At 41.3% G+C, this 23866-nt stretch overlaps 1 protein-coding gene across 2 annotated transcripts in view; it reads left to right on the plus strand.

Annotated features, from left to right (window-relative positions):
- The window catches only part of ZSWIM6 (zinc finger SWIM-type containing 6), a 92662-nt gene that overhangs the window by 29406 nt on the left and 39390 nt on the right, over positions 1–23866 (plus strand). For both annotated transcript variants that reach the window (XM_080972308.1, XM_080972309.1), the window contains exons 2-3: positions 14294–14650; positions 20743–20891. In XM_080972308.1, coding sequence (XP_080828434.1) covers positions 14294–14650; positions 20743–20891 — 506 coding nt within the window. The remainder of the gene's footprint in view (positions 1–14293; positions 14651–20742; positions 20892–23866) is intronic.

Raw genomic sequence — 23866 nt, forward strand, 5'->3', positions numbered from 1 at the left:
CACATGCTGTTCCTAGTACAAAGTTAAGACCAGAGAATCCTCTTAAGCTCTTGTTGTGGGGAATAATGAACCATCTTAGAGAAAGACAGCCACATCTCATCATCTCTGCCACACATGAGGGTAAGAGTCTTTTCCCTGTATCCCCACCAGCATGTGAGACCAGAGCACAGATGTGGTAGCGTCAGAGTGGCTAAGGTACCTTTGTCTTATCAATTTCAAGAAAGATCCCCACACTGCAGCCAGGACAGATTTGAGAAGAAGTTGTTATTTCAAATTAGTGACCATTTGTAAACAGGGACAGATTTGGACCCCCAGAAGAAGTTTTCAAACCGCAAAGCATCCCTGTCATCAGAGATACCAGCATGTTATAAATAGAAGAAGTTCGCCCTATGGTTTCAGGTGTCGCATTAACACATAGCCTCTTGAAATTAGTCAAAGCTTGCGTGGCTTGCTGAGTGACATGAGGGTTGGTTGCAATGTGGTGAATTTGGTGTAACTGAAGCCAGGAAGATCTGATCCTTTGAAGTTGTCCTGGCAGTGGAGTAATAGTGATGGGGTGGCCTTTGACATAGTGTTTTCTAAATCATCCGTGCATTTCAGGTTTTTTGAAAAAAATAATCCACTCATAATCCAGAACAAGGGATGATTAAGAAAAGGGAAATGGTGGGAGTTTCCTCCAAAAGCTTTCCACAATTGTTGTGCATACACAAACACATTTTGTTTGAAACCTTATAACCTGTTAGCAGAGCCATAGCTAAGGTGGTGGTGGGGTAGCCAGGTTCTTTTTCCTGGATGAAGCCTCCAGAGGGGCGCCATTGAGGCTCCCAGCCTGTGTGTATGCAAATGTGCATGGGGGTGTGTGCCAAACGGGGTCTTTGACCCGGGTGAAATAAAGCCTGGCACACCTGCCTGTTAGTCTCTGGCTTAGTCATGTTGCCAGACAGGCTTCTGCATAACTACAAGCCAGCACCTTGCCCAGCCAGTGGTTTCACATTGGCAGATTGCCATGGTGGACCCTTGAAGCACCTTTATTCTTAAAACGTTGAAACCCACATGGCGCGTTCTGTCCAAGGGTCTTAGCTGAGTAGATGGTGTTGAAAAACAAATTTTCCCCTTGGAGAATTTGTCAGCTTTCATCTCCTTGTATTGGGGCAGGAAGTGAAAGAGCAATCTGCTTTGAAATACCTCTGAGGGTAAATGGAAATCCATGCAAATAGGGGAATACCATATTGATGATCCTTAGCGTTACTGGGAAATATGGTAACAATATCCCATCCTTGACTGACAATACATCTCATCAGGAAATAGACTGCATCTTTGATGTAAAAGAGCCACACCACTAAATTAGAGGTGACTTATGGAGGAGCTTACAGTTGTTACCTGATCCCCCTTTGAGCAACCTTTGCTATAAAACAACCCTGTCTCCCACGTTTCCCCCCCCCCACTGGTTTTGCAAGTGAGATGTAGCTATTTCTGATGAGGACGCGGGTGGTGCTGTGGGTTAAACCACAGAGCCTAGGACTTGCCGATCAGATAAATAGGTTCCGCTCTGGCGGCAAGGTAAATGGCGTTTCCGTGCGCTGCTCTGGTTCGCCAGAAGCGGCTTAGTTATGCTGGCCACATGACCCGGAAGCCAATAAAGCGAGATGAGCGCCACAACCCCAGAGTCGGCCACGACTGGACCTAATGGTCAGGGGTCCCTTTACCTTTACCTTTGCATAGAAGAACAAATTTGGCAACAGATTTATAAAGTAAATTTATAAAGCTTAGAGTCCATGTAGTGTGGTATACCCTTTAGAGAGTTGGACTAGGACCTGGGAACTGCTAGGGTGGCAGGAGCAGGGACTGAGCAATGGGAGCTCACCCTGTCGCGGGGATTCGAACCGCTGACCTTCTGATCAGCAAGTTCTAGGCTCTGTGGTTTAACCCACAGCACCACCTGCATCCCAACAGATTTATACACCAGATTAAAAAGCTGGGCTTGCTGTGTCTTTCCCAGTAGCAAGTGGAGATGGGTATACTGAAGGTACCATTTTCTTTTCTAGCAAATGCTAATACTTGTTGGTTTTGGAAATCAAAAGAAATGTACTGAAATGCAAATGCCTGTTCCGGGTGTTCTTTGCCTGCACAGACAGTTCTGTACACATTACTAATTAAGCCAGAAGCTTCTCAAATGAGAATTGGTACATGTTCATTGTCTATATCACTGTGGAATGCTCATCCTCGAGCTTTTTTTTTGGAGGAATTGTGAACTTGGGTGTTGCCACACTAGTTTGTTGCAAAAGGTGCTGTGTGTGTCTGGCAGGTATCAAACAGTGCTGTATGTTTGGTGTCAAGTACAGTGGTACCTCGGGTTACATACGCTTCAGGTTACAGATTCTGCCAACCCAGAAATAGTGCTTCAGGTTAAGAACTTTGCTTCAGGATAAGAACAGAAATCGGGCTCCGGCAGCGCGGCAGCAGCAGGAGGCCCCATTAGCTAAAGTGGTGCTTCAGGTTAAGAACAGTTTCAGGTTAAGAATGGACCTCCGGAACAAATTAAGTACTTAACCTGAGGTACCACTGTACTTAAATTGGGGAGGGGACATTTAGCTTGGATGGAAAGTTTAAATAAGTGATTATGGGGAAAATCCTGTAGTAGAAAAAGTTGGTATTTTTAAAGTAATGTCAAGTTTGCCAGCTCTGAATTTGAGGTACCTTACTAATATAATTAGAATCCCTTTACCTGAAGCCCTGGTCTTCAGCTGGCAAGTTTTGACCCTGAACCAAGTCACATTCTGATCTAAAGTAGGTTGTGTCAGTGGTTGCCATCCTTGTTAATTTGTTTATGTTTTTAAGAAAAGACTGGGAGCCAGAGCAGACATAGGAGAATGGAAATCTGTTGTGTAAATTGAGTCGGTTCTGTTGTAGGTCGGGTGGATCCCGGGTCTGTGAAAGTTGGCTTTAGAAGACTTGCAGAAATTCTGAAGGTTGGTAGGGGCAGTATTGGGTAGCTCTTCCAGCTAAATTGCTTAAAAGTTTAGGCTTTGTAGAGATTCCACACAGAATCTGGTGTGGGACTTGCTTTAAAGGGTCAGGAAACCTTTATTAATGTTGTGTATGAACTATTGAAGAGTTCTTCAGTGGTGATGAAACAGTGATTTTCCTTCTACACTGTTCCATGGGGTTGACATCACTTCAGCCAACTGGCTTAAAACCTGTTTAAAAATGAGGTTTAATTAAGATATAGTTGGCTTCGGCTGACATGGACATAAAATCAATGCTTAGTTTGCTTGAGGAAAGACTATTTTCCTTTAGGTTCTTGGCTAAGTCAGATTTTTTTTAAAAAAAAGATTAGGAATTCAGAAAGCAGAACCAAATAGCCATTTTTAAAATTCATGTCCTCCAAATGTTAATTTGATGCTTTGAGGCATAAATGACCTTTCTAGCCAGCTCAGACTTGTCAAACAAAGGAGCGATAGAAACAAGCTGCTGTTTGTTCTAATACAACAGCCTGCTTCTCTGGGAGATTTTCAAGGCAATGTTGCCTCCCCCTTCTCAACAACATTAAGTGAAACTTTGGCTGGTGCAGTGCTTGGAGTTTGGGAAAAGAAATGTTGACTGTATATGCATCATTGGTTGGATGGTGATGAAATCTGGACAAACTGAACAAATGGGGCCATAGAGGCCAACTTTAGAAGTACTAAAGACTTGAATAGTGCATCAATCCATGTCCACCCAAGCTGGCGTTTTTATGTGCAGTTATCCTTTAAATGGATAACAAAACAAGCCTTTTCAAAACTGTGTTTAAGGCAGGGCAAAATGATTTATTTTCAGGACTTGAGTTACACCAACAACTCACTTTGTTTATGGCCATTGTGTCCAGGAAGTAAGCTTTGCCACAGAACGCTCAGGGTGCTGTTACTGACACACAGGGGCAAGTGGTAAGTGAGTTTCTCCTGATAAAAGAATCTGCGGGATCAGTTTTGCCAGGTTGGTGGTAAAATAAGGTATATGTCTGAGGTCTACGTAGAACCTGAACAACTTCCTTTCTTTTATCATAGCACAAGCATCTCTTAAAAGGATGTGTTGATGTGCTGCCTCAAGGCAATATTGATTTCCCCCCCTTCCCTGTAAAACACTTAAAGGATAGCAATATCTTCAAGAACACAGCCAAGTACCAAAGCCCAGTAGCAAAATACTTATACGTGACCAAAGAATTGATCAAGGAAGCAAGAAGGGCTTGCATGGGGTGGGAAACGTGTTCATTCTTGTTAACACGAGCATCTGATTTATGCTTAGCATCAAAATAAAATTATGATTTTTAGGTGCCTCAAGAGAAAGGGGTGTTTTTTTAATCTTTTATTTCTGGTGGTGGTGTATTGTACAGAAACTAAAGGGCTATGCTGGAAGGACCATACCAGCACGATAGTAGGAGGGCCATACAAACTAGTAGAGCAATTACTTTGCCTAAAGAAGGTCTTTGGCTCAATCCTAGGCATCTTCAGGTAGGCATCAAATGACTTTCTTCTGAAATGTTGGACAACTGCTGTCGGTCAGTGTATACAGTACTCAGCTAAGTGGACCGATGGTCTGATTTGATATAGGGTAGCTTCATCTTTAATATCACTTAGCCTTTTTTCAGTACAGTGGTACCTCGGGTTAAGAACAATTCGTTCTGGAGGTCCGTTCTTAACCTGAAACTGTTCTTAACCTGAGGTACCACTTTCGCTAATGGGGTCTCCCGCCGTCGCTGCGCCACCACCACTCAGTTTCTGTTCTCATCCTGAAGTAAAGTTCTTAACTCGAGGTACTATTTCTGGGTTAGCGGAGTCTGTAACCTGAGGCGTCTGTAACCTGAGGTACTGCTGTATATGAAATGAGACAATGAAGGAATGATTACTCAAATAGAATGTGCATGGCTTCACAGCCAGACAGGAGAACACAGGGTTAAAACTGGCTAGGATTTATTTATGTTTTTACTAAGTTGACCTGGAGATAATGGTGGCGGTATCCCATGCTATGCGCAGAAATAAAAATAAAAAATGCCTGTTCCTTGGAGGGTAGATGTTGAAGAGCAGGCTGGAACAGAACACTTTTTCTTAATACAAGTGTACTGTGTTCATAAATCTTTGGGGGTTTGGAGAGGAGGGAGGAGAGCATTCAGTCACATAACTATCAACAATCTGAGCTGATACAGTCCAGGAATAGTTTTACCATTTGACATACTGTCTGTGTAGCCAGCCTCTTAGTTCCTGGAAGGAGGGCTGGAACAAGCCAGGATGCTTGGTTGCCCATGCATTTAAAACTGACATTTTATTTTTAACCCAACTTTCTAGCCTTGTTTGAATCATTTTACGTCAAGCTATTTCCACATTAAAGGCTTGCACTTATGGGCAGTGTGAATGAAAAAGTGATGTTGGATGTGACCCTATAGAATGGGCTTTAGATAATATAAGCAAGTGTTCTTCAAAATAATAGCATATTTCTTCGGTGTAATTTCTTCTGTATGCCAGCTAGCATATGGAGATCAGTGTGCCATTTCAAAGAATGTATAGATAGCTGCTGTGTGACCTCTTGGTTTCTTTTAATTGCAAGGTTTTTTAAAAAAAAATTAAAAAATGAAGGAACAATAAGGATCACACAAGATGAAGCTAATTTTTTCATGTACAGTTTTCTAGAATTCACCATGAAACTGGTTTTCCTGATTTCGTGTAGAATTGGTATAGTTGCTTTATCTTTGACAGGGAGTCCAAATACAAGCTCCTGTAAGGATTCAATTACCCACAATTATAAATTCAAGCACACACAATTTTATTTATTGCATCTAGTGCACCTTTCTAGAATTGATGCAATTCTATCAATTGCATATGTTTTAGATATCTGCATAGATAGTAATCATCTACATTAGTTAGAGGAAAAGAGTAAAACGGGATGCCCCCTTAACTATTTTGATAGTTTCTATGAACCCAATATTCAAGTTGACTAAATTGCACCTTATTAAAATTGTCAAAGATATCACAGGGGATTGACTATGATTGCAGTCAAAATGGAAAAAACCCTTTAGCAATGCAATTTTTAATATTTATTTTGCTTACTCTTAAGGCGCATGGTTTACTAGGAATGGTAACAGATTCCCTTTTATCTTATTTTGATCCAGTACCAGGATAGCATGTTAGGAAGTTTGGGAATAAAGTAGAATTTAGGAGTGAGGTCCAATTGTGGCAGCCCACTGACACAACAACCAATCTGCTTGCAGGAATCCCAAATCCAGTGGATGGTGTGGGCTAGTGGAAGTGTACACAGTGTTAACCTATTGTATACTTCTGCTTGCACTATCACTTGCACAATGAAAATCACCTGTGCAAGCATGCCAGCTCTCCTACTTCTTGCACTAAACATTATGTTTGATCTATCCCTTGGTAATTAATTTTCATTAAAACTGTGTGGATGTTGTATGCCTTGATACCTATTTCTATTCTCAAATATTACTTTAAAAAAAATTAACAATTTCAACATAACAAAATATCAAAACTTATAATATTCATTATTTCCCCCTTTCCCCCCACCTCTCCATCGAAACCCCCCCCCCGAGACTTCCCTCAGCTCCTCTCTCTGATTTCTCAACACATGTTATTCTCTTGCCACTGTTCTTTTCTCGGGGTTTCCTCATTCTTCCATCCTTGTGCTATCAAGACTCTTGCTGCTGTTGTATGTTATCGTGGCCTTCTAAGTCCAATGCTTCTTCCTTTTCCAGTTTTATACAGTCCCTGATCCATACCAAACATGCAGCCTCATAATATCTATTCTCAAAGATTTAAACAGTATTTGCAAAATCACAAACATAGAATAGTAGAATTTTATAGCTAGGAGGGAGGGACCCATAGGGTCATCTACTCTAACTTCCTGCAGTGCAGGAATTGCAATGTATTTTGTTGGATCTAGAGTTGGGATTCCATGTACGGACAACAGTAATCTATCGGAAGCTTCTGTTGGAGGAATAGGAGAGACTTATTTTTAGTGATTCCCTCCCCAATCCCCTGTAGTCCTCTGCAGCAACTTTTTGAGGGGTGTGGGGCCCCTGGCAAAATCAGTGAAAATCACCTCCCCTTTCTCATGTAAGTGTAATTTTGCTGAGCACAAGTGTAACATTTTATGCCCCCCCCCCCGAATTCAGTATAGACTGAAAACTCTTCAGACTACTTAAACACTGCTTTTTTTCCCCCTCTTGAGGAGCGTTAGCTGAACGAAATGAAGCCATTTAAAATGTTGGGTATAGCTGCTGCAGAAAAGTCAGCGTAGCTGCTGCTTTGGTAAACAGCTCTGTAACTAGATGCAGTAATGTTTGACATTAAATGATCTGGGCTTAGAATTATCCAATTGGAATACATTGTGCTTTATGGCTTTGAGCACCTTAAATTTAGTACACAGTACATGCGTTCAAATTATCACTGTAATAGCTTGAAAGAACAAATACACCATTGTACAGAATGCAAATAATTCTTATTAAGCTTGCAGTTGATTCTTTCTGATAGATGAACCAAATTGCTGTCGGGCTGTATTTACTTGCACACAAACAGATGTGATTTTGCTCAAAATCAAGATAATTACTCCAGGCGTAGTTGTGTGTGTGTGTGTGTGCGCACACATGTATAGGGTAAGCAACTGTTAGGGCTGTATTTTAAATCATTCTGGCTTAATGAACAGACTTTCATGTTGCCCTTTTGAAGGAGGCAGGCAGCCTTACTAGTTTCACCAGCATAAAGCACTGGTACAACTGGTGAACTAGTTATTCCAGTTTGTGGGCTGAGAATTGTAGCTGTCGTTAATAACACCTGAACGTGCCTTATCTGGAAATTCCTTGCCAGCTCTTTGCCTACTCAAAACAGTTGTGGTATATAGCTGAAGGCTGAATTGGTCATTACATGCCCTCCCCATCTCCAGAGAAAGGTGCATTGGGAGAGGCTGATGAAGTAGAGAAGTGGGCGGGTATCTTCAGCCTTTCCACGCTGTAAAGATGTGTTTGTAATAGACTGAGCACATTTCCCCCTGGCAGTTCTACGCATCACTCTTTCCCCACTCCCTCAGCTGCTTTGCATGGGGTAATTTACCAATCATTTCTGGGGCTTAATCCTGCTTCAGTTTCCTACTGACATGATGCAGGCAGGAATGAAACCAATAATACAAAAAATTGTTCTTCAGGTTTTAGGCGCTCTCTCTCTCTCTCTCTCTCTCTCTCTCTCTCTCTCTCTCTCTCTCTCTCTCAATAAAAGCATTGGCGCTTGTGTTCACTTGGTGGTTACAGAGTTCTTTTGCCTTGCAGTTGGGCAATGGGTTTGTTACATCACCTTATGCTTTTATACCAGGTTTTTCATACGGTCGTTGTGTAACAGTTCTGTGTTTGTCGTGCATTTGAAATGAGTAATGGCTGGTTCTATAAGGTGATTTTTTTAAAAAATGCACAAGATACTAATACAGTGGTACCTTGATTTGCGAACAGCCTACTTTACAACCATTTTGGATTACGACCAATTCAAACCCGGAAATGCACATCCTGGTTTGCGAACTTTTTTTGGATTATGACCCTTTTTTTGGATTATGAACGATTCTTTTGGATTACAACCTGTGTTTTTTTTTTGGAGGCCCCATTGGCAAAAGCGCGCCTTGGGTTACGACCTGTTTTGGTTTACGAACGGACCTCCGGAACGGATTATGCTCATAAACCAAGGTACCACTGTATTAGTGCATAAGCAGTTGTGAGCCAAAAATTGTCCCGCATCCCAATTATTTTGACTACAACCTTTAAAGGACACAAGTTATTCACTTTGGGGACATAACGGGTATGTTACAAACAATGCTAAGAAATGGAGGCCTCGAAGGGAATAATTTTGAGCAATGTTACTTAGGAGTTCATGATATCTGAACAAGCAGGCAACGAACAGCATATAATCTGCACGTTGTGCGGCAGCTTTAAATATACATATTAGGAAAGAAGCAGATGCTTTCGTTGTGAAATTGACATGTAAAATAGCAGTCTCCCTCAGCAGGGTGCAGCTCTATCTGTGACTCCTTCACATGTAATGAATAGCTAATTTATGCTCTATAGTCCACAAGAGACTGGAGGGAGATGAGGAGTTGGGGGAGTGTTCTGGCAACCATAGTCAGCAGGATGTGGTGAGATGTGCTTTTAATGGAAGCAAATCCAAGGATACTTTGGGGGTGGGTGGGTAAGGGAGGGTTAATTTATAAAGAGGATTGCTCATCTGTTACTTTGTGTTAAATTTCATTTATTGCTACAAATGGACAGGCAGACATTTGTTCATGTTGCAGTAAGAGGAACTGGCAGGCATTGGTTTCTGAATAATGGGGAGGGGGGAGTTGTGAGGAGATCTGCTGAGGAATTTGCACTGGAGAATGGACCAGTTTTCTCTCTTCTCATCCAGTGACAACTGCAGGCTGCTGTCCAATCGCTGTCACATGAATGCCCATCTGTTGAGGAGACCTCAAATTTCCAAGAGGTATACGAGCAGAGATACATTAAACCTCTCCCCTCTTTTTGTGAAAATAGTTTGTCAATAACTAGATACCTGATCCGCTAACCATGGTTAAAACCTAAATTATGTAATAATAGCATGAAATTTGTAGACTCAAATATAAGATTTCGACACTCTCCCCTCTCCCCTTCTTAGAGGGTAAAGTAGTTTTTACAGCATCTGTTGTGATTTTGCAACCAAATGGTGATTCTGGAAGAAGAAAACAGAGGAAGTGTTTTGAGGCTCTTGCTTTCCGCAGTTCTTATCAGAAAAGACAGCTTTCTACTACATAAACAGGAAAGACAAGATAAAGTATTGTAGTAACCTAAACCTACAAATCTTTGTTGGACTGTGGCCTCATTCTCACTGAGGTGGCAAACCTATGTCTGGGCTCTATGATGCAAGGCTGCAGGTAGGAGCTCACATAACATAATGCTCCTTATGAAATTCATTATATGAATATAGTTCTTCAGAAGTCACAAGTGTTGCCCTTCACTTTGTGTGTGTAGGCTTTGATTGGAGTAAAGTAAAGGTCAAGGTGCTGTAGGGAGAGTGATATTATTTTGGAACAAACATTAATTCCTCTGCATGGAGACAAATCTTTAACATTCCTTTACCGTAGCTGAAAAGTATTGAACAGGAAGTAATCTTTGGCTCTTCTGGGAGAATAGAAACAAAAGCAGTAAGTTTTAAAAGTGAATGGAATGGTAAAAAGAATGGGTTATTTTAGGTTTGTTTTAACATGTGATTGACTTAGTGAGGTGGCTGAACATTTCTCTCTACATCATACTTGTCTGTCTGTCTGTCTGTCTGTCTTTTTGTCTCTAAACTGATATTATGGGTGGTTTATGTGTGGCAGCTGAGAACTCTGTGACTTGGTTTGGCAAGTTCCTGCCAGTAAAGTTTTTAGTTTTACCTATTGGAAACAACACACCCCTTTGAGGAGCTCAGTGTGCGTAGTGCTGTGGCAAGGCAGTTAGAGAACATTGGATTTAGTGTGATGTCCTCATTTATAGAATCATAGAATTGTAGAGGTGGAAGGGACCCTGAGGGTCATCTAGACCAACACCCTGCGATGTAGGAATCTGAGTTAAAGCATCATGGAATTGCACTGAGCTGTGCATATTTGTGTATTGAGATCTACAGATCCTTACAGGGAAGGGCTGTAGCTCAGTGGTAGAGCATTGCTTTGCATGCAGAAGGTCCCTTGTTGAATCCTCTGCATCTCCTGGTGGGACTGAGTATTTCCCCCGTCAGGCGGTGTAGACAATACTGAGCTGGAATGACCAATGTTCTGACCAATGTTTAGTCATCCAGTACAGGTTTAACGTTGAAGGGAGATGAGCCAAATTCTTGCTGTGCATGCTACAGTGGTACCTCGGGTTACAAACACCTCGGGTTACAAACACTTTGGGTTACAGACTCCAATAACCTGGAAGTAGTACCTCGGGTTAAGAACTTTACCTCAGGATGAGAACAGAAATCGCACGCCGGTGGCGCGGTGGCAGCGGGAGGCCTCATTAGCTAAAGTGGTACCTCAGGTTAAGAATGGTTTCAGGTTAAGAACGGATCTCCAGAATGAATTAAGTTCATAACCAGAGGTACCACTTTACTGGCTTTTTCAGCTGATGGCTAAGTTTGTGGGATATAGCAGCTACTTGACATGAAAACTGATCAGGTGGAAGTTGAGAATAACAGGGGTCTAGCAAAATGTTACGGAGTTCTGTCAAAAACATTATCACTTGGCTTTGTATTCTGAACTTGGTTAAGGATGCAGCTGGTGATAATGAGAACAGGAAGTTCTGTCTCAAACAAATCTTACTTTAACCTTGGACATTATCACTTGTTTCCTCTGTGACTGGATGTCTGGCCATTATCATGCTTGGTCCCAGTGTGTGGGGTGTCAGTCAGCCCTTGTGTCCCTTCAGAGAGAGCCTAGTTTAGGGTTGCCTGACCACAATGTTAGGCACTTGACTGGGAGCCTTGGTCTTTCCTGGCAGCTGGAATTTTGAGGTTGGTGTCGTGTGACCATCCCAGCTCCTCATCTTGGAAGTGTTCGCTGCTGCGGTTTTCTGTGGCCTTTTATTGCTGTCTTGACTGGAAACTATACGAGGTTACAGTAAAAAGTAAAATTATACCGAAGAAAGAAGGATAACGTCCAGAAGAGAGAAAAACCTCCATATGAAAATTGCCAACAGCATTTATAGCAAGTCTCAAGTTGGCTAAATGTGTTTGTGTTCCTTCTTCTCTTGCTTAATCATTTCAGTACTAGAGCTGCTTCGTAGTTGCTACAAGCCATACTCGAATCAAGAGAGGCCACAGGTGTTCTTTGGGTTTGTATGAACCCTGTACCTGTGTTTCAGTACTGTATAGAGCCATGCAATATCCTCACAGTTAGAGAAACCACCACGGATTTCTCCTTGCCCCTCCTCTTCCCTCCCTGAAAATCTCCAGATGGGAGGGCTGTGGAGTGCTGCAGAGGAAAGGGTTAATCGGCACAAATCACCTCCACCATTAAGAGTCTCTGCTGGATCAAAGACCCTTCTGTGAACAGATGGAGCCCCTCCTTTTGTGGAGGGGAAACTCAAGATCATAGAATCAGAGTTGGAAGGGACCACTAGGGTCATCTAGTCCAAATGCCTGCAATGCAGGAATCTTTTGCCCAACGTGGGGCTTGAATCCACAACCCTGAGATTAAGAGTCTCATGTTCTACCAAGCCACTGAGTTGATATCAAAACTTTGCATTACTGTAGATGCGTTTTAAAAAATAGTGAGTACATTCCAATGGGGGGGGCGGGGAGCTGATTGCCTAAACATTATTGCTGGGTAAGGCTTCTGGTTTTTTTCCTGTGAAGATTGTCTCTCAACGACTTTTCATACCATTGACCATGGTATCTTCCTGGACCATCTCTGGGGAGTAGGAATTGGGGGCACTATTACAGTGGTTCTGATTCTCCCTTCAGGACCAAATCCAGAGGCAGTAGCATTGGGAGAGTGTTTTTGCCCCCCTGGTGGCTACGTTATGGGGTGCCACATTTAATACCTCCATGAAGCCGCTGGGAGTGGTCATCAGGTGTTTTGGGATGAGGTGCCATCAGTATGCTGATGACACTAGCTCTACATTTTCATAACATCTTTTTTAGTGATACTGCTTTATCTTATTTGTAAATCAATTTGAGGTGTTTTTTTTAAATACATTCAAGCAGTATATACATTTTATGAATAAATAAAATTAATTGAATGTCTTTTATGGTCAGGAAGAGATTACTAATTGAAAATTATGTGGAAAATGGATTGGATTCCTATGGGCAGGTAGAGAACCAGTGTCACTCCAAAAGGAATTCATGAATCATAGCTCAGTGCTTTATTTCTCTTCCCTTTCCATTTTGGTTTGTCTTGCCTTTCACTTCATTAACATTCATTTGCTAACAAGACACACCCGAAGTTACTCACATCAATCTTTTGTTTCACAATGCTTTGGACATGCAAAATTGATACCCTTTATTTAATCTTGGATACAACTTATCTAATCGTTGGTACAAGAGTTGTGTTGGTACTGTGACTGGTTTTATTTGAAATAGCTTTTAATACATAACTACAGGCTAGGACAAATCTACAGTCGACCTTTGTGGACAGAGGACATTTCAAAAGTGGATTAAATGTGCAGTAAAAGTGCACTGTAGATCCTTTCCTGGATTGTATTACTTTGCATTGCAGGCAAGGTATCACATATTTAAATGCTTTCCCCACAACTAAGTCTATATGATAAATTTAGCACAGCACAGAACGGTAGGATACGCTTTCCTACCTTGCATGCAAGTTTTCTGAGTGCAAGGGATCCTCTTCTGTATGGGGGAGCATTACGTCATGCAACTTTCCTCAGTGACATATACATCCTCACAAAAGTGTTTTGCCATAGTTATGATGGTGTAGCTTGGCTTTTCTCCTCCTCCTCCAAAGTCTGTGCTGAAGTTGCAGTAGGCATATGTGGTACTTGAAGGCCAATGTTAAAGTTTGTGTAGGCCTATTAGGAGTAAATGTTATAGCAAAAGGATGTTTTGCTAACTGTACCCTACCTATTTTGGCTGCATACACATTTACACAAGAGAAAAATATGTATATGCATCATGGCCATTTCACTCATGTGCATTCTTCACTTAAGAGCACTGCATAACTAAGATTAAGTGTTTGTGGTATTTCTAGGTCTGAACACATGGGTAAACTCATCAGTGATCTAGAAATGGTTATTTCTTCCTGTGAAGGTGTATTCTCATTATCAGGCTGTGAAACAAATATAAATGAACAGCATAGAATTAACTGAGTAACCCCTACAGAACCACTGAATATTGTTTTGACATTCATGTGAACTCTTTTTCTTCTTCTTCTTACTTAAACCCGTTAAGTCCTGCCAGATTCCACTGATGGAAGGTTCTAACTAGTGTTTGCTGTCTGTGGAGCTGGAAAATGTACTGCCATGAGAGTTCTAAAGTAATGGAGGCTTAGCGCACTGGCCTGTTCAGTCTGTTTCCTGTTTTTTTTCTGTAGTCATTTTCTACCACAATGACTACTTTGTGTGTACGAAGCTATTTATATGCACACTGTTCCTTTGGGTGACTTTTAGTGGCTGCTGCCGAAGACCACAGTTGCTGTCTAAGACTGTCTCTATTTAAAACTTCATTCTACTTGTTGATGAACTACAGTGCTTTTCTCACTTAAAATGGCAATCATAGACACTTGACTGAATTGTCCTTTTTTATTCTTTTGTTTCTTCAATGAACAGGTTTCCACCTGAGTGGCACAGTGACGGAGCCTGCAATGCAATCGGAGCCAGAAACTGTTTGCAATGTAGCTATCAGCTTTGATCGTTGCAAGATTACCTCAGTGACCTGTAGCTGTGGAAACAAAGACATATTTTACTGTGCCCACGTCGTGGCACTTTCTTTGTACCGGATTCGCAAGCCAGATCAGGTCAAACTGCATCTTCCCATTTCAGAGACTCTCTTTCAAATGAACAGAGACCAACTACAAAAGTTTGTACAGTATTTGATCACAGTGCACCATACAGAAGTTTTGCCAACTGCTCAGAAATTAGCAGATGAAATCCTTTCTCAGAATTCAGAGATCAATCAAGTTCATGGTGAGTTAGCTTTCTGTACAGCGTACAGGCTTACTGATATTCTTCTATCTGTGGTGATGTACTGGACTTTCTTACATGGATTCACCTGCAAGTACAGTTACAGCAATAAAAGACACATTTCACCTTGGACTACTTTAGGCAATGCAGTGAAAGACTTGACTGAAAACAGCTATAGTAAGGAACGTTACACATACTTTTCGGAAGGATGATCATAATAGGCCCAGCTAATACTAGGAGAGAATATAATACGTTCAGTTGCTTGAGGTCCAAGCAGATATGGAATTGTCAGGAACAGGACAAAACAAAGGGTGGCTTCTGTAGCTGCTTAAGTGCACATTGTGTGGGGAGGCAGTACTCTGAAAACTTCAGTAGTGTCTAATGCCACCACTGTGACATGCCTGGATGGAGAGCAATACTTGACCCAACCATGTTCCAAAGGTTGCAGATGATTGCGACTTCATAGGGTTTTATAGGCATCCTATGATAGTTCTTGAGGAACTATAGTGTAAAAAACTAACAGTGGTAGTTAGTCCCATAAATAACACAGGAAAGATTTTATTTGGAACATTTGTATACCAGATTTCAGGCAATGTATAGCATGGAACAAATACAAAAAAAAAAAACCCCGCCCTCCTCAATTAAGACAGCAAATGAAACTTTAAAGCAGGTGGAAACTTTCAGTAAATCAGTAAAATCTGTTCAAATACCTGGGTAAAGAAACAGAATGTTTGGTAGCTAAATGTTAGACTTCTGGACACGTTGAACTATTTTCAGGGATACCAGGGTCTATAACATGACACACGTGAGGCTGAGAAGACACAGGGCTTTTGCCTAAATCTGCATCTTCATCTTAGGAATGTCTTATCAATAAGCAACATAACAATGAAATAAGTTCACAGTGATGACTGTGTAAACACAGCCTTAGAAGTTTTCTTGTACCAGGACTGTCCAAAATATAGGCTTCTGGAGTCCTCAATGTGGGGATCACCGGACCTTTTGTGTCACTCTGTTTTAGTTGGAGCTAGAGCTAATATACATAGAAGAAAATATAACTCAGCAATGGATAGCACAGGGTTGTTCAGCACCAGTATCTCCCATTGTTCCCTATAAATTAGCAGCTCATGTGTCAAGGAGTATGCAATGCATAAGGCAGCATAGGGATTTGAACACGAGCCTTGTGTATCACTTGCTTTTTACACCCAAGAGGGAAGGGTGTAGAGTGGTTGGTGGTGTGCAATGGATGTTGAATGACAACACTTGTTTAGGGTACCAGGAATGGATGAGACAGCTGTTTTGGCATATTTTTAAGGGTTATGTTAAAGTAGGGTTTATATGGTGGAGAATTGTCATCTGTGGGAAGGAAGGATCCTTTGGGGTGCAGTAGCAGTGGTGCCAAAGGAGTTTGGAGTGGCAATATATGGAAAGGAGTCATATTGAGGTTGAAAAGTGAGGCGTATTTTGTAGAAGCTAACTGGGTACTATTTACCAAGGCAAGGGATTTATTCTGAAAAATGTTTATGTTGCTCCAGGCATCTGTGAGGTGGGGAAGTTGGCCTTTCAACCATCTTGAGTTCTGACTCCTCTCACCCAGCAACCCATCCCCCTCATTTAAGTATCTCCCATTTTAATTATTCTGTATATACAAATATGTCCTATAAAGGGTGTGTAGAAAATGCTGTTGTTTACATGTTACAAATAGCCTGCCTCATGGAGCACTGAGCTGCTACCATAGAAAGGCAGTGTCCCACTGCCACATGCTCCTGAGATGGATTTCAGTCTCTTTATGGAGGTGTTTACAGAGAGGTTCTCAAGATTTCATGGAAGAAACAAGTTTTGAATGTGTTGTAGAGCTGTGTCTAGATACGTTGAACCTCTTCCGTCTCCATATGTGTCATTCTTTTAGTTTTTATAACTAAGCTTGACAAAAACTAGTCAGCACTGAAGTAAAAAGTATGAGGAAAAGTCTTTGTTTCAGCCTTTAATACGGTAAGCTGTACTGTCTTGATTGTGATACCCATCCCTCATCTGAAAACTACATAATAGTTGACTTGTGGCAGTAGATTTTCTTAGTGAACTTTGTCCCCAAAGAGGTATACAGAACTTGTTCGGTTGCAGCTGTTGGAATTATTTGAACATCAGTCATGAATGTCAGTCATGCAGCTGATAAGATGGCTATACTGACCAGAGCTGTTCCGATTCTGCGCATTAGCTCCTTTGCAGAAAAGGGTTGAAACAATGACGTCCTACCTGTGAACCTGGATTTTAAAGCACAGCTTGGCCACATTCAAATTGGTAGATCAGGCAAATAATTCTCTTGTTGTGGTATTTTAAAAACAAAAACAACACTGGTCAAACTAGCCCTGGGAAGACTTAAATGTCACGTGTTTTTCATTAGGTTTTTTTCTTACAGTTTATCTTCAGAATGCCACCAGGATGCTTTCAACAGTCTTAATTTTTCTATCATAAACTTTGTCCTGGAACATTTATAGAATACTGACTAGAAAAACTCAGCACATCTTTATTTTCTTGCTGAAAAGGTTGAGTGGTATTTGCAGCTCTGATTACCCAGTTCTTTCCCTCTCCTGCCCTGTAGTTATCAGAAAGGTACATCTCCATAGGGGATACCATGCCTACTCAGTTATGCAGTTACCAGCTGCCAATGTTCATGATACCGGTATCAACCATGTAATGTTAGGTGCTGGGAATGTCCACAGAGTCATACCACCACAGTTTTGGATCCCTCAGCCTCAAATTAAGTAGTGCAGCCTTTCTCAACCTGTCTTGAATGGAGCTGATGGAAATGTAGTGCAAAACATCTGGAGGGCATGAGATGGTGGAGGCCTGAGCTGGTGCTTAGGAGTTAACAGTTTCAGGCACCAACTTGAGTTCAGAATGAGACATTCCGGATGGCCTTGGCCTGAGAGAATGTGTGTTGTTTAAGATACTTCATAGGTTGAAGTAGTTGAAATAGTCTTTGAAACTGTGGAATATGGTCTTGAATTAATGACTAGCTAGCAAAAAGTAGGCAAAAATAATAAGAAAAAAATAGGTGTTGTTGTTGTTTTAATGGCTGAATCTCATATATATCTTATGGTGCATCCTAATTTGACAAGGTGAATCACCACAACTTCACTGGAAGGCATCTTAGAGCCAGTGTATTACAGCACCCAAGACTAAATTTTATAAAACTGGTTTTGATTCATTGCTACACTTTGATTAACTATTATTTCTGTACACTGCCTTGTGAAGGCAATGTACATTGAAAGTTGGGTTTAAAAATAATTTAATAAAAAACAAATTAAATACATGAAATGCATTGTGAATTGGGAAGTTAAATCTCATTAACTCACTAAGTGGCTTTAGGCAAGTCACCACAGTGAGCTTGAAAACCAACTCCTCAACACAGTGCTCAGCTTTATAAAAACACACACATGACATTTTGAAGACACGAGTCTAGAAGCTAGAAAATCAGCAAGGGTGTGGAGGAATAATTGGTGTTTTCCATAATATGTCACATATTATGACTGACTGTCTCCAGGGCACAAGTCATGGGTGTGTGCTTGGTGCACTGAGCTGTTAGCTCTTGGGGAATATTTGTTTGTTCCTTTGAGGCTAAGATGGCAAAGCTGAGAAAATCAGAGAAGTATGTAGATGAAACCTTTAAGGATGTTGACAGCATCTCAGCTATCTCTGGCTTCTTGGAGGCATCTGGGCTGGCCATGGTTTGACTCAGAATGCTAGCCTAGCTGGATCCTTGATGTAAAATAGTAGACATTGTATCATATTTCCCCCTTAACCCCCCAGCTATAATATGGTGCAAATCGCTTCAAATGTGTTATTTCTCTGAAGACTTAGTGTTTGTTTGTTTACCTAGAACAAGTTTTGTGAATGAGCCTTCAGCCTAGCGTTTTCAATACAGTATAGAGTAATAGACTTGGGAGGAACCTCTGAGGTCATCTTGCAACATACTTGTGAACATACAATGTTTTTTTCTAGAAAAACCAGTTTCCAGTACAAAGATTTCTTAACAATCCAATGGCATCTTTATATATTGCCTATCTTCCACACACTGGTTCCATACACTTGCAAGTTACTGCAGCATAATCTCAGACAACATTATGAAGATACATGATGCGGTTCCTGCCCAAAGCTAAGCAGTTCTTGGTTCCTGGCCAGGTGAGTGTGTTCTATGGGAGATGTATGGAAGCCACATATGCCAATCTGAGCCTCTTAGAAGGTGGTACAGGAAACCAGCACAACAATTTAATATATTTGGTATTGTGCCAACATGATGATTGCCATATCTAGTCCTATAGTTCTAAGTATTTTATGACAACTGTGCAAGAGCACAGCTTGCTGTCACATACATATTTTGCTGCTGTTTATCCACACTTGTACTGGAGCAATTACTTGTTTTCAACTATTTGCAAAGTGGTATCAGTCTCTGGTGTTACAGTGCCTTGTTACCATGGCTTCCCTTAAAGAAATGTTTTTGGACAACTTTCAAGTTGCATCAAGTATATACTGATGGCATGCATTAAAAATGTCTTAAAATGCCACAAAAGGGGAGAGAACTTTTAAACAAGTTTGTTTATGCCTATAGATGTGCTTGTTTGATTCTGAAGGCGGTTAATTGGGAACACTTTCTATAAAGCCTTAAGCAGGAATTGTTACCGTGTTTGAAATGGGTGCTGACTACGTCGTTTGGAGAAAGCCTAGTTTCATTTTCATATATGTAGAGGGTCAAGAACTGTCTTGAAGTCTCAAGTGTTTGGTCCTCTTAGTGTTTCTGGTGACATCTGGCCTTTGAAGCTCTTCAGTGAGTTTCGAAGCGAGTGCAACAGTTGTCTGCCAAATTACGACAGATATGTTGTGCAAATGGTTGGAACACTGTGCTTAAAATATCCAGGTTTTTGTTTGTTTGTTTTTAAAAAGTTGGTACTAGTAGCTTACACTTGAATGTGGCTTTTGGCCTGTGGGGTATAGAGTGTTGTTTGGACTAAGGCCAGAGGGATCCATGTTCAAATCCTCACTTGGCCATATCACTCGTTGGGTGGTCTTGGGCAATTCTCAGCCTCTTGTAGGTTGGTTGTGAGGACACATGGGGAAGAACAACGCATAGTGTTTTGATTACAGTATTATAGATTTATGCTTAAAAAAGGCAATAAAATGTAAGCGTGAAATCAAAAACACAATAAAATTAGCAGCAGGATAAATCCATGTTTAAAACCAGAAAAGAACAAGAACAGTACAAAAGGTTTTTAAAAGCACTAAAAAAATTGAGATTGAAAAGGGGGAAGGTCCTTGGGGAAAAGGGGACTAAAAATACGGCTACATAAAATGTTGGTGAGAGGTGTATCCATATAAATGGTGTGTCCAATGTCAGATCAATACTATGAAAGGCTCTTTGTCCAAGTGTGTGCTTAATGAGGGTGATTACTGGCTGTGAAAAAGACCCTTTAACTTGCAAATCCATTTTAACTAAGAAAAGAGACTATGCATGTTTCCTTTGGCTTTTTCAGTGTTTGCCTGTATCCCCAGCTGTTAATCCATATCAAGCATAAACAAATATAAGGTGGTGATCTTATACAGAGTCATACCACTGGCTCTCTAAGATCTTGGGCATAGACCTTTCTTAGACTTGAAAGACTTTTAAGCTGAGATTCTGGAGGCTGAACCTGCAAAGTACGTACTCAAGCAGTGACCCTGTACAGTTGTTCTATATCAGGCTGTTGCATGTGTTCACCTTTTTAAAACATTGGCTCTGTGTTCTGAGGTTGCATGCAGGCAGGCTGATTTTCTTTTTCTTTTAAACACACCTCTCCAGTCACTTGGTGTGTTAAAAGTCACTATGTCTGTGTTGTATATGCCTGATTGTATAGAGCCAGTAGCTAGAATTCAGCACCCATGACTGCAACCACAACAGAGATTATAATAAGAAATCATTCATAACTTCACCATATTTTGAATGGGAACAGCTTGATCCCCATGCACCAAGAATACCACTCCTTTCTCTTTCTCTCTCTCTCTCTCTCTCTCTCTCTCTCTCTCTCTCTGTGTATATATGTATAATTTTTCTATTGTGGTTGTAGGTGCTCCTGATCCAACAGCTGGTGCTAGCATAGATGATGAAAACTGCTGGCATCTGGATGAAGAGCAAGTTCAGGAACAGGTTAAACTCTTCCTCTCCCAGGGTGGATACCATGGATCAGGGAAGCAACTCAATTTGCTTTTTGCAAAGGTAGGTAGGAAGGAATATTTGTGGCTGTCATGAATGCTCCATCCACACACCGCCTGTTTTCAAGTAGGCCCTTTCAATTGGCTTGCTTCTTGCTTAATGATGTCCCTGTTTGCTTATTGGAACACTGTTTGGTATTACTACTAAGTGGTCTCCTGTGGAGGAGTGCAAGTCAATGTGACTTAAAATCAGTTGTTTTTCAGGCTACCAGTGGTTTTGGTGTCAGTATATGTAAAGCCCCCAACTGCTAAATGGGGAATACAAGGGCTTTCAAAAATAAATCCAACGCTCTTTGTTGCTAGGAAAATGTGGCTGTGATGTGTTTATAGGACTCAAAGAAAGACATGCAGTGCACCCCACAAATATTTTTTTAGAAGCTTGCAGCTTTGAAGCCTGACTCATGACTTTCCACATGTTTTGAGCTTGCACTGAAGAATTAGTACATTCAAGTGAGAAGTTTTAGTATGAAAGCGGAATCATTTACGAGACTGGTTTTTTTTTGTTTGTTCTGGATGTTTGAGGTAGTTGGTGTTGAAAACGATAGTCCAGGCCAACCCATGCTAGCTCTCACTCTCCAGGTAATGGGAAGGTTTTGAGCTGGGCTAAGTAAGATGGGAGTTCTCCCCCCCAGGTCACTGTGTTGCCAACAGCCTAAGTGCGACAGCTGCAGGGATGAGTCTTTGGTGGCCATCTTAACAGACATTTGCATGCTGTTCCATGCTTTTATTAACAGGTTTATACAGGAACATCGTATTTTTTTCTGCACTAAGGTTTAGAAATGTGGCACAAGTAGAAACTAACAGTAGAAAATTAGAACACTTGTCATCTGCTTGAAAGGCTGGCATAGTTGACTCGGTCCAGACTGGGATGTTGAAGTCAGGAGTCAAGAGCCAAGTAGGAGCCTGAAATTAAGCTCAATTCTTTGCATGGAACTGGGGCAGAGGCAGTTAAAGCTGCAGGTTGCTGGTGTTAGAATAATGTAATGACAAGACAGCGTGGAGGCAGCAGATCTGTCCCAGATCAGTGTGTGCCTTGCAGCTGAAACAGGGCACCAGTCACACTGAACAGACTGACAGAAGCCTGCAAAGACACCTATTTCTCTTTCAACCCAGTATTTGAAATGGATGTTAAAATATACAGAACCCAAAGGACAAATGTGGGAGGAGAGAGTAGGGAGTATAAAACAAAACAAAACAAAACAAAACACACGAGTGTGTTCTTTTCCCAGTATGTCATAAGGAAACTTGGGACACTGATGCACTTAAGCTGTAAGAGGACAAGATGTGTCGCTTATGTGTCTCAAAGAATGATTCTTCCAATGCATAGTACCTTTGAGATGGCATGAAAAAGCACAAATTTCCTCCCAATATTATGAGGATTAATTTCCTGTACTTTTTCACATTAAAGTAAGTATTGCAGTCCAAACCAGGAGCGGTTGAGGTATGTTTTGCCTGGAAAAGAGGGGACTGAGAGGAGAAATGATACTTATCTTCAAATACCTAAAGGGCTGTGTCACATGGAAGAAGGAGCAAGCTTTTTTTTTCTTCTTCTCTGGAGGCCAGGACCCAAACCAATGGCTTCAAGTTACAAGAAAGGAGATTCCGACTAAACAACAGGAATAACTTTCTGACAGGAAGAGCTGTTTGACAGTGGAATAGACTCCCATGAGAGGTGGTAGACTCTCTTTCCTTGGAGGTTTTTAAGCAGAGGTTGGCTGGCCATCTGTTATTGATGCTTCAATTCAGATTCCTTCGTTGCAGGGGGTTTGATTAGATGACTCTTGGGATCCCTTCCAACTCTGCAATTCGATTATTCTATGTACATTTGCTCATTCTATGATTCTGTGTACATTTGCTCATACATTACTGTCAGGGAACTGACATCGGAGCTAGAGGCGGAGGGGAGGCTCTCTAATGATGCTGGAGAAGGGCCCAGCAGGGAGAGAGGCAGCTCAGCAGATGGGGAAGCAAATCAGCGCAACACCAGAGATAAAGGGGGGCAGATGGGGGAATCGGCGAGAGGGCTCCAGGACTCTTCACCGGACACCAGCGGGGAGAGCACGGGTCCTCCGCTACCCACGCCCTCCCTGCGCAGAAGGCTTCCGCGCAGGGAGAGTAGGAGGAGACTTGGCGTCAAACAACTTTTATGTTGGAAAAGGTTTAAGAAACGCCCATGGACGGATTCTGCTAGCGACTGAGGCAGCCACGAAGTGAAGGGCTGTCCAGACAGAAAGGTTTAAACAAGGCAACATAGCCAGGAGAGGCGGAAACTTACGCACGAGCAACCCATACTCATTACAGTTACTATCTAGGTAGCATAATTGCACAAAGAAACATTAGTTCGTATGTGAATGAATTCATTAAAGCATGAATGTGCTTTAATGTGAGGGTTTTTTTGTATTCTGCACATTCATCAGTGCAGCTTATTAGTACCATCTATCTACTCCCCTTCCATGTGTATTAATTCTGTATTTGATGTGATGGTGGCGGCTCATAACATTGTATAAAAATATTGTATTCCTCCCACATTTGGCATATTTTGTTCATTTCCAGTAATGTTAGGTATGCTGCTATCATGTTAAAAACAAATTCATTTCCCTGTCATTGGCCTTCTTTTTGTGTAATTTGAGAGTCAAAACTTTGAATCTAGAGGATGATCACATTGAAAACTCCATAAGAGAACACAATTCCCCATAACTCAGTATGAGATATAAGAAAGTGGTTACTTATATTTTCAACACTTGAAGTTGCCTTTTATATTTGCCTACTTTCCAGTGCATTCTAAGTTGGATTACAACTTTTCCTCTCAGTTGGTACAAATCAACAGTATCTGCTGTTCCATAACTAAACTCATACTTCCAGTGACCTTTATCTCCATTAGTTCTCCATTTTACTGTTTGTGATTTGCTTCCAATTTCTCCCTCCCCTCTTTTTTTTCTTCTTCTTCATTTTCAGAGGATAGCATGTTTTATTTTGGGC

This window comes from Podarcis pityusensis (assembly GCF_964106645.2).
Source record: "Podarcis pityusensis genome assembly, chromosome: 11".
Taxonomy (NCBI): domain Eukaryota; kingdom Metazoa; phylum Chordata; class Lepidosauria; order Squamata; family Lacertidae; genus Podarcis; species Podarcis pityusensis.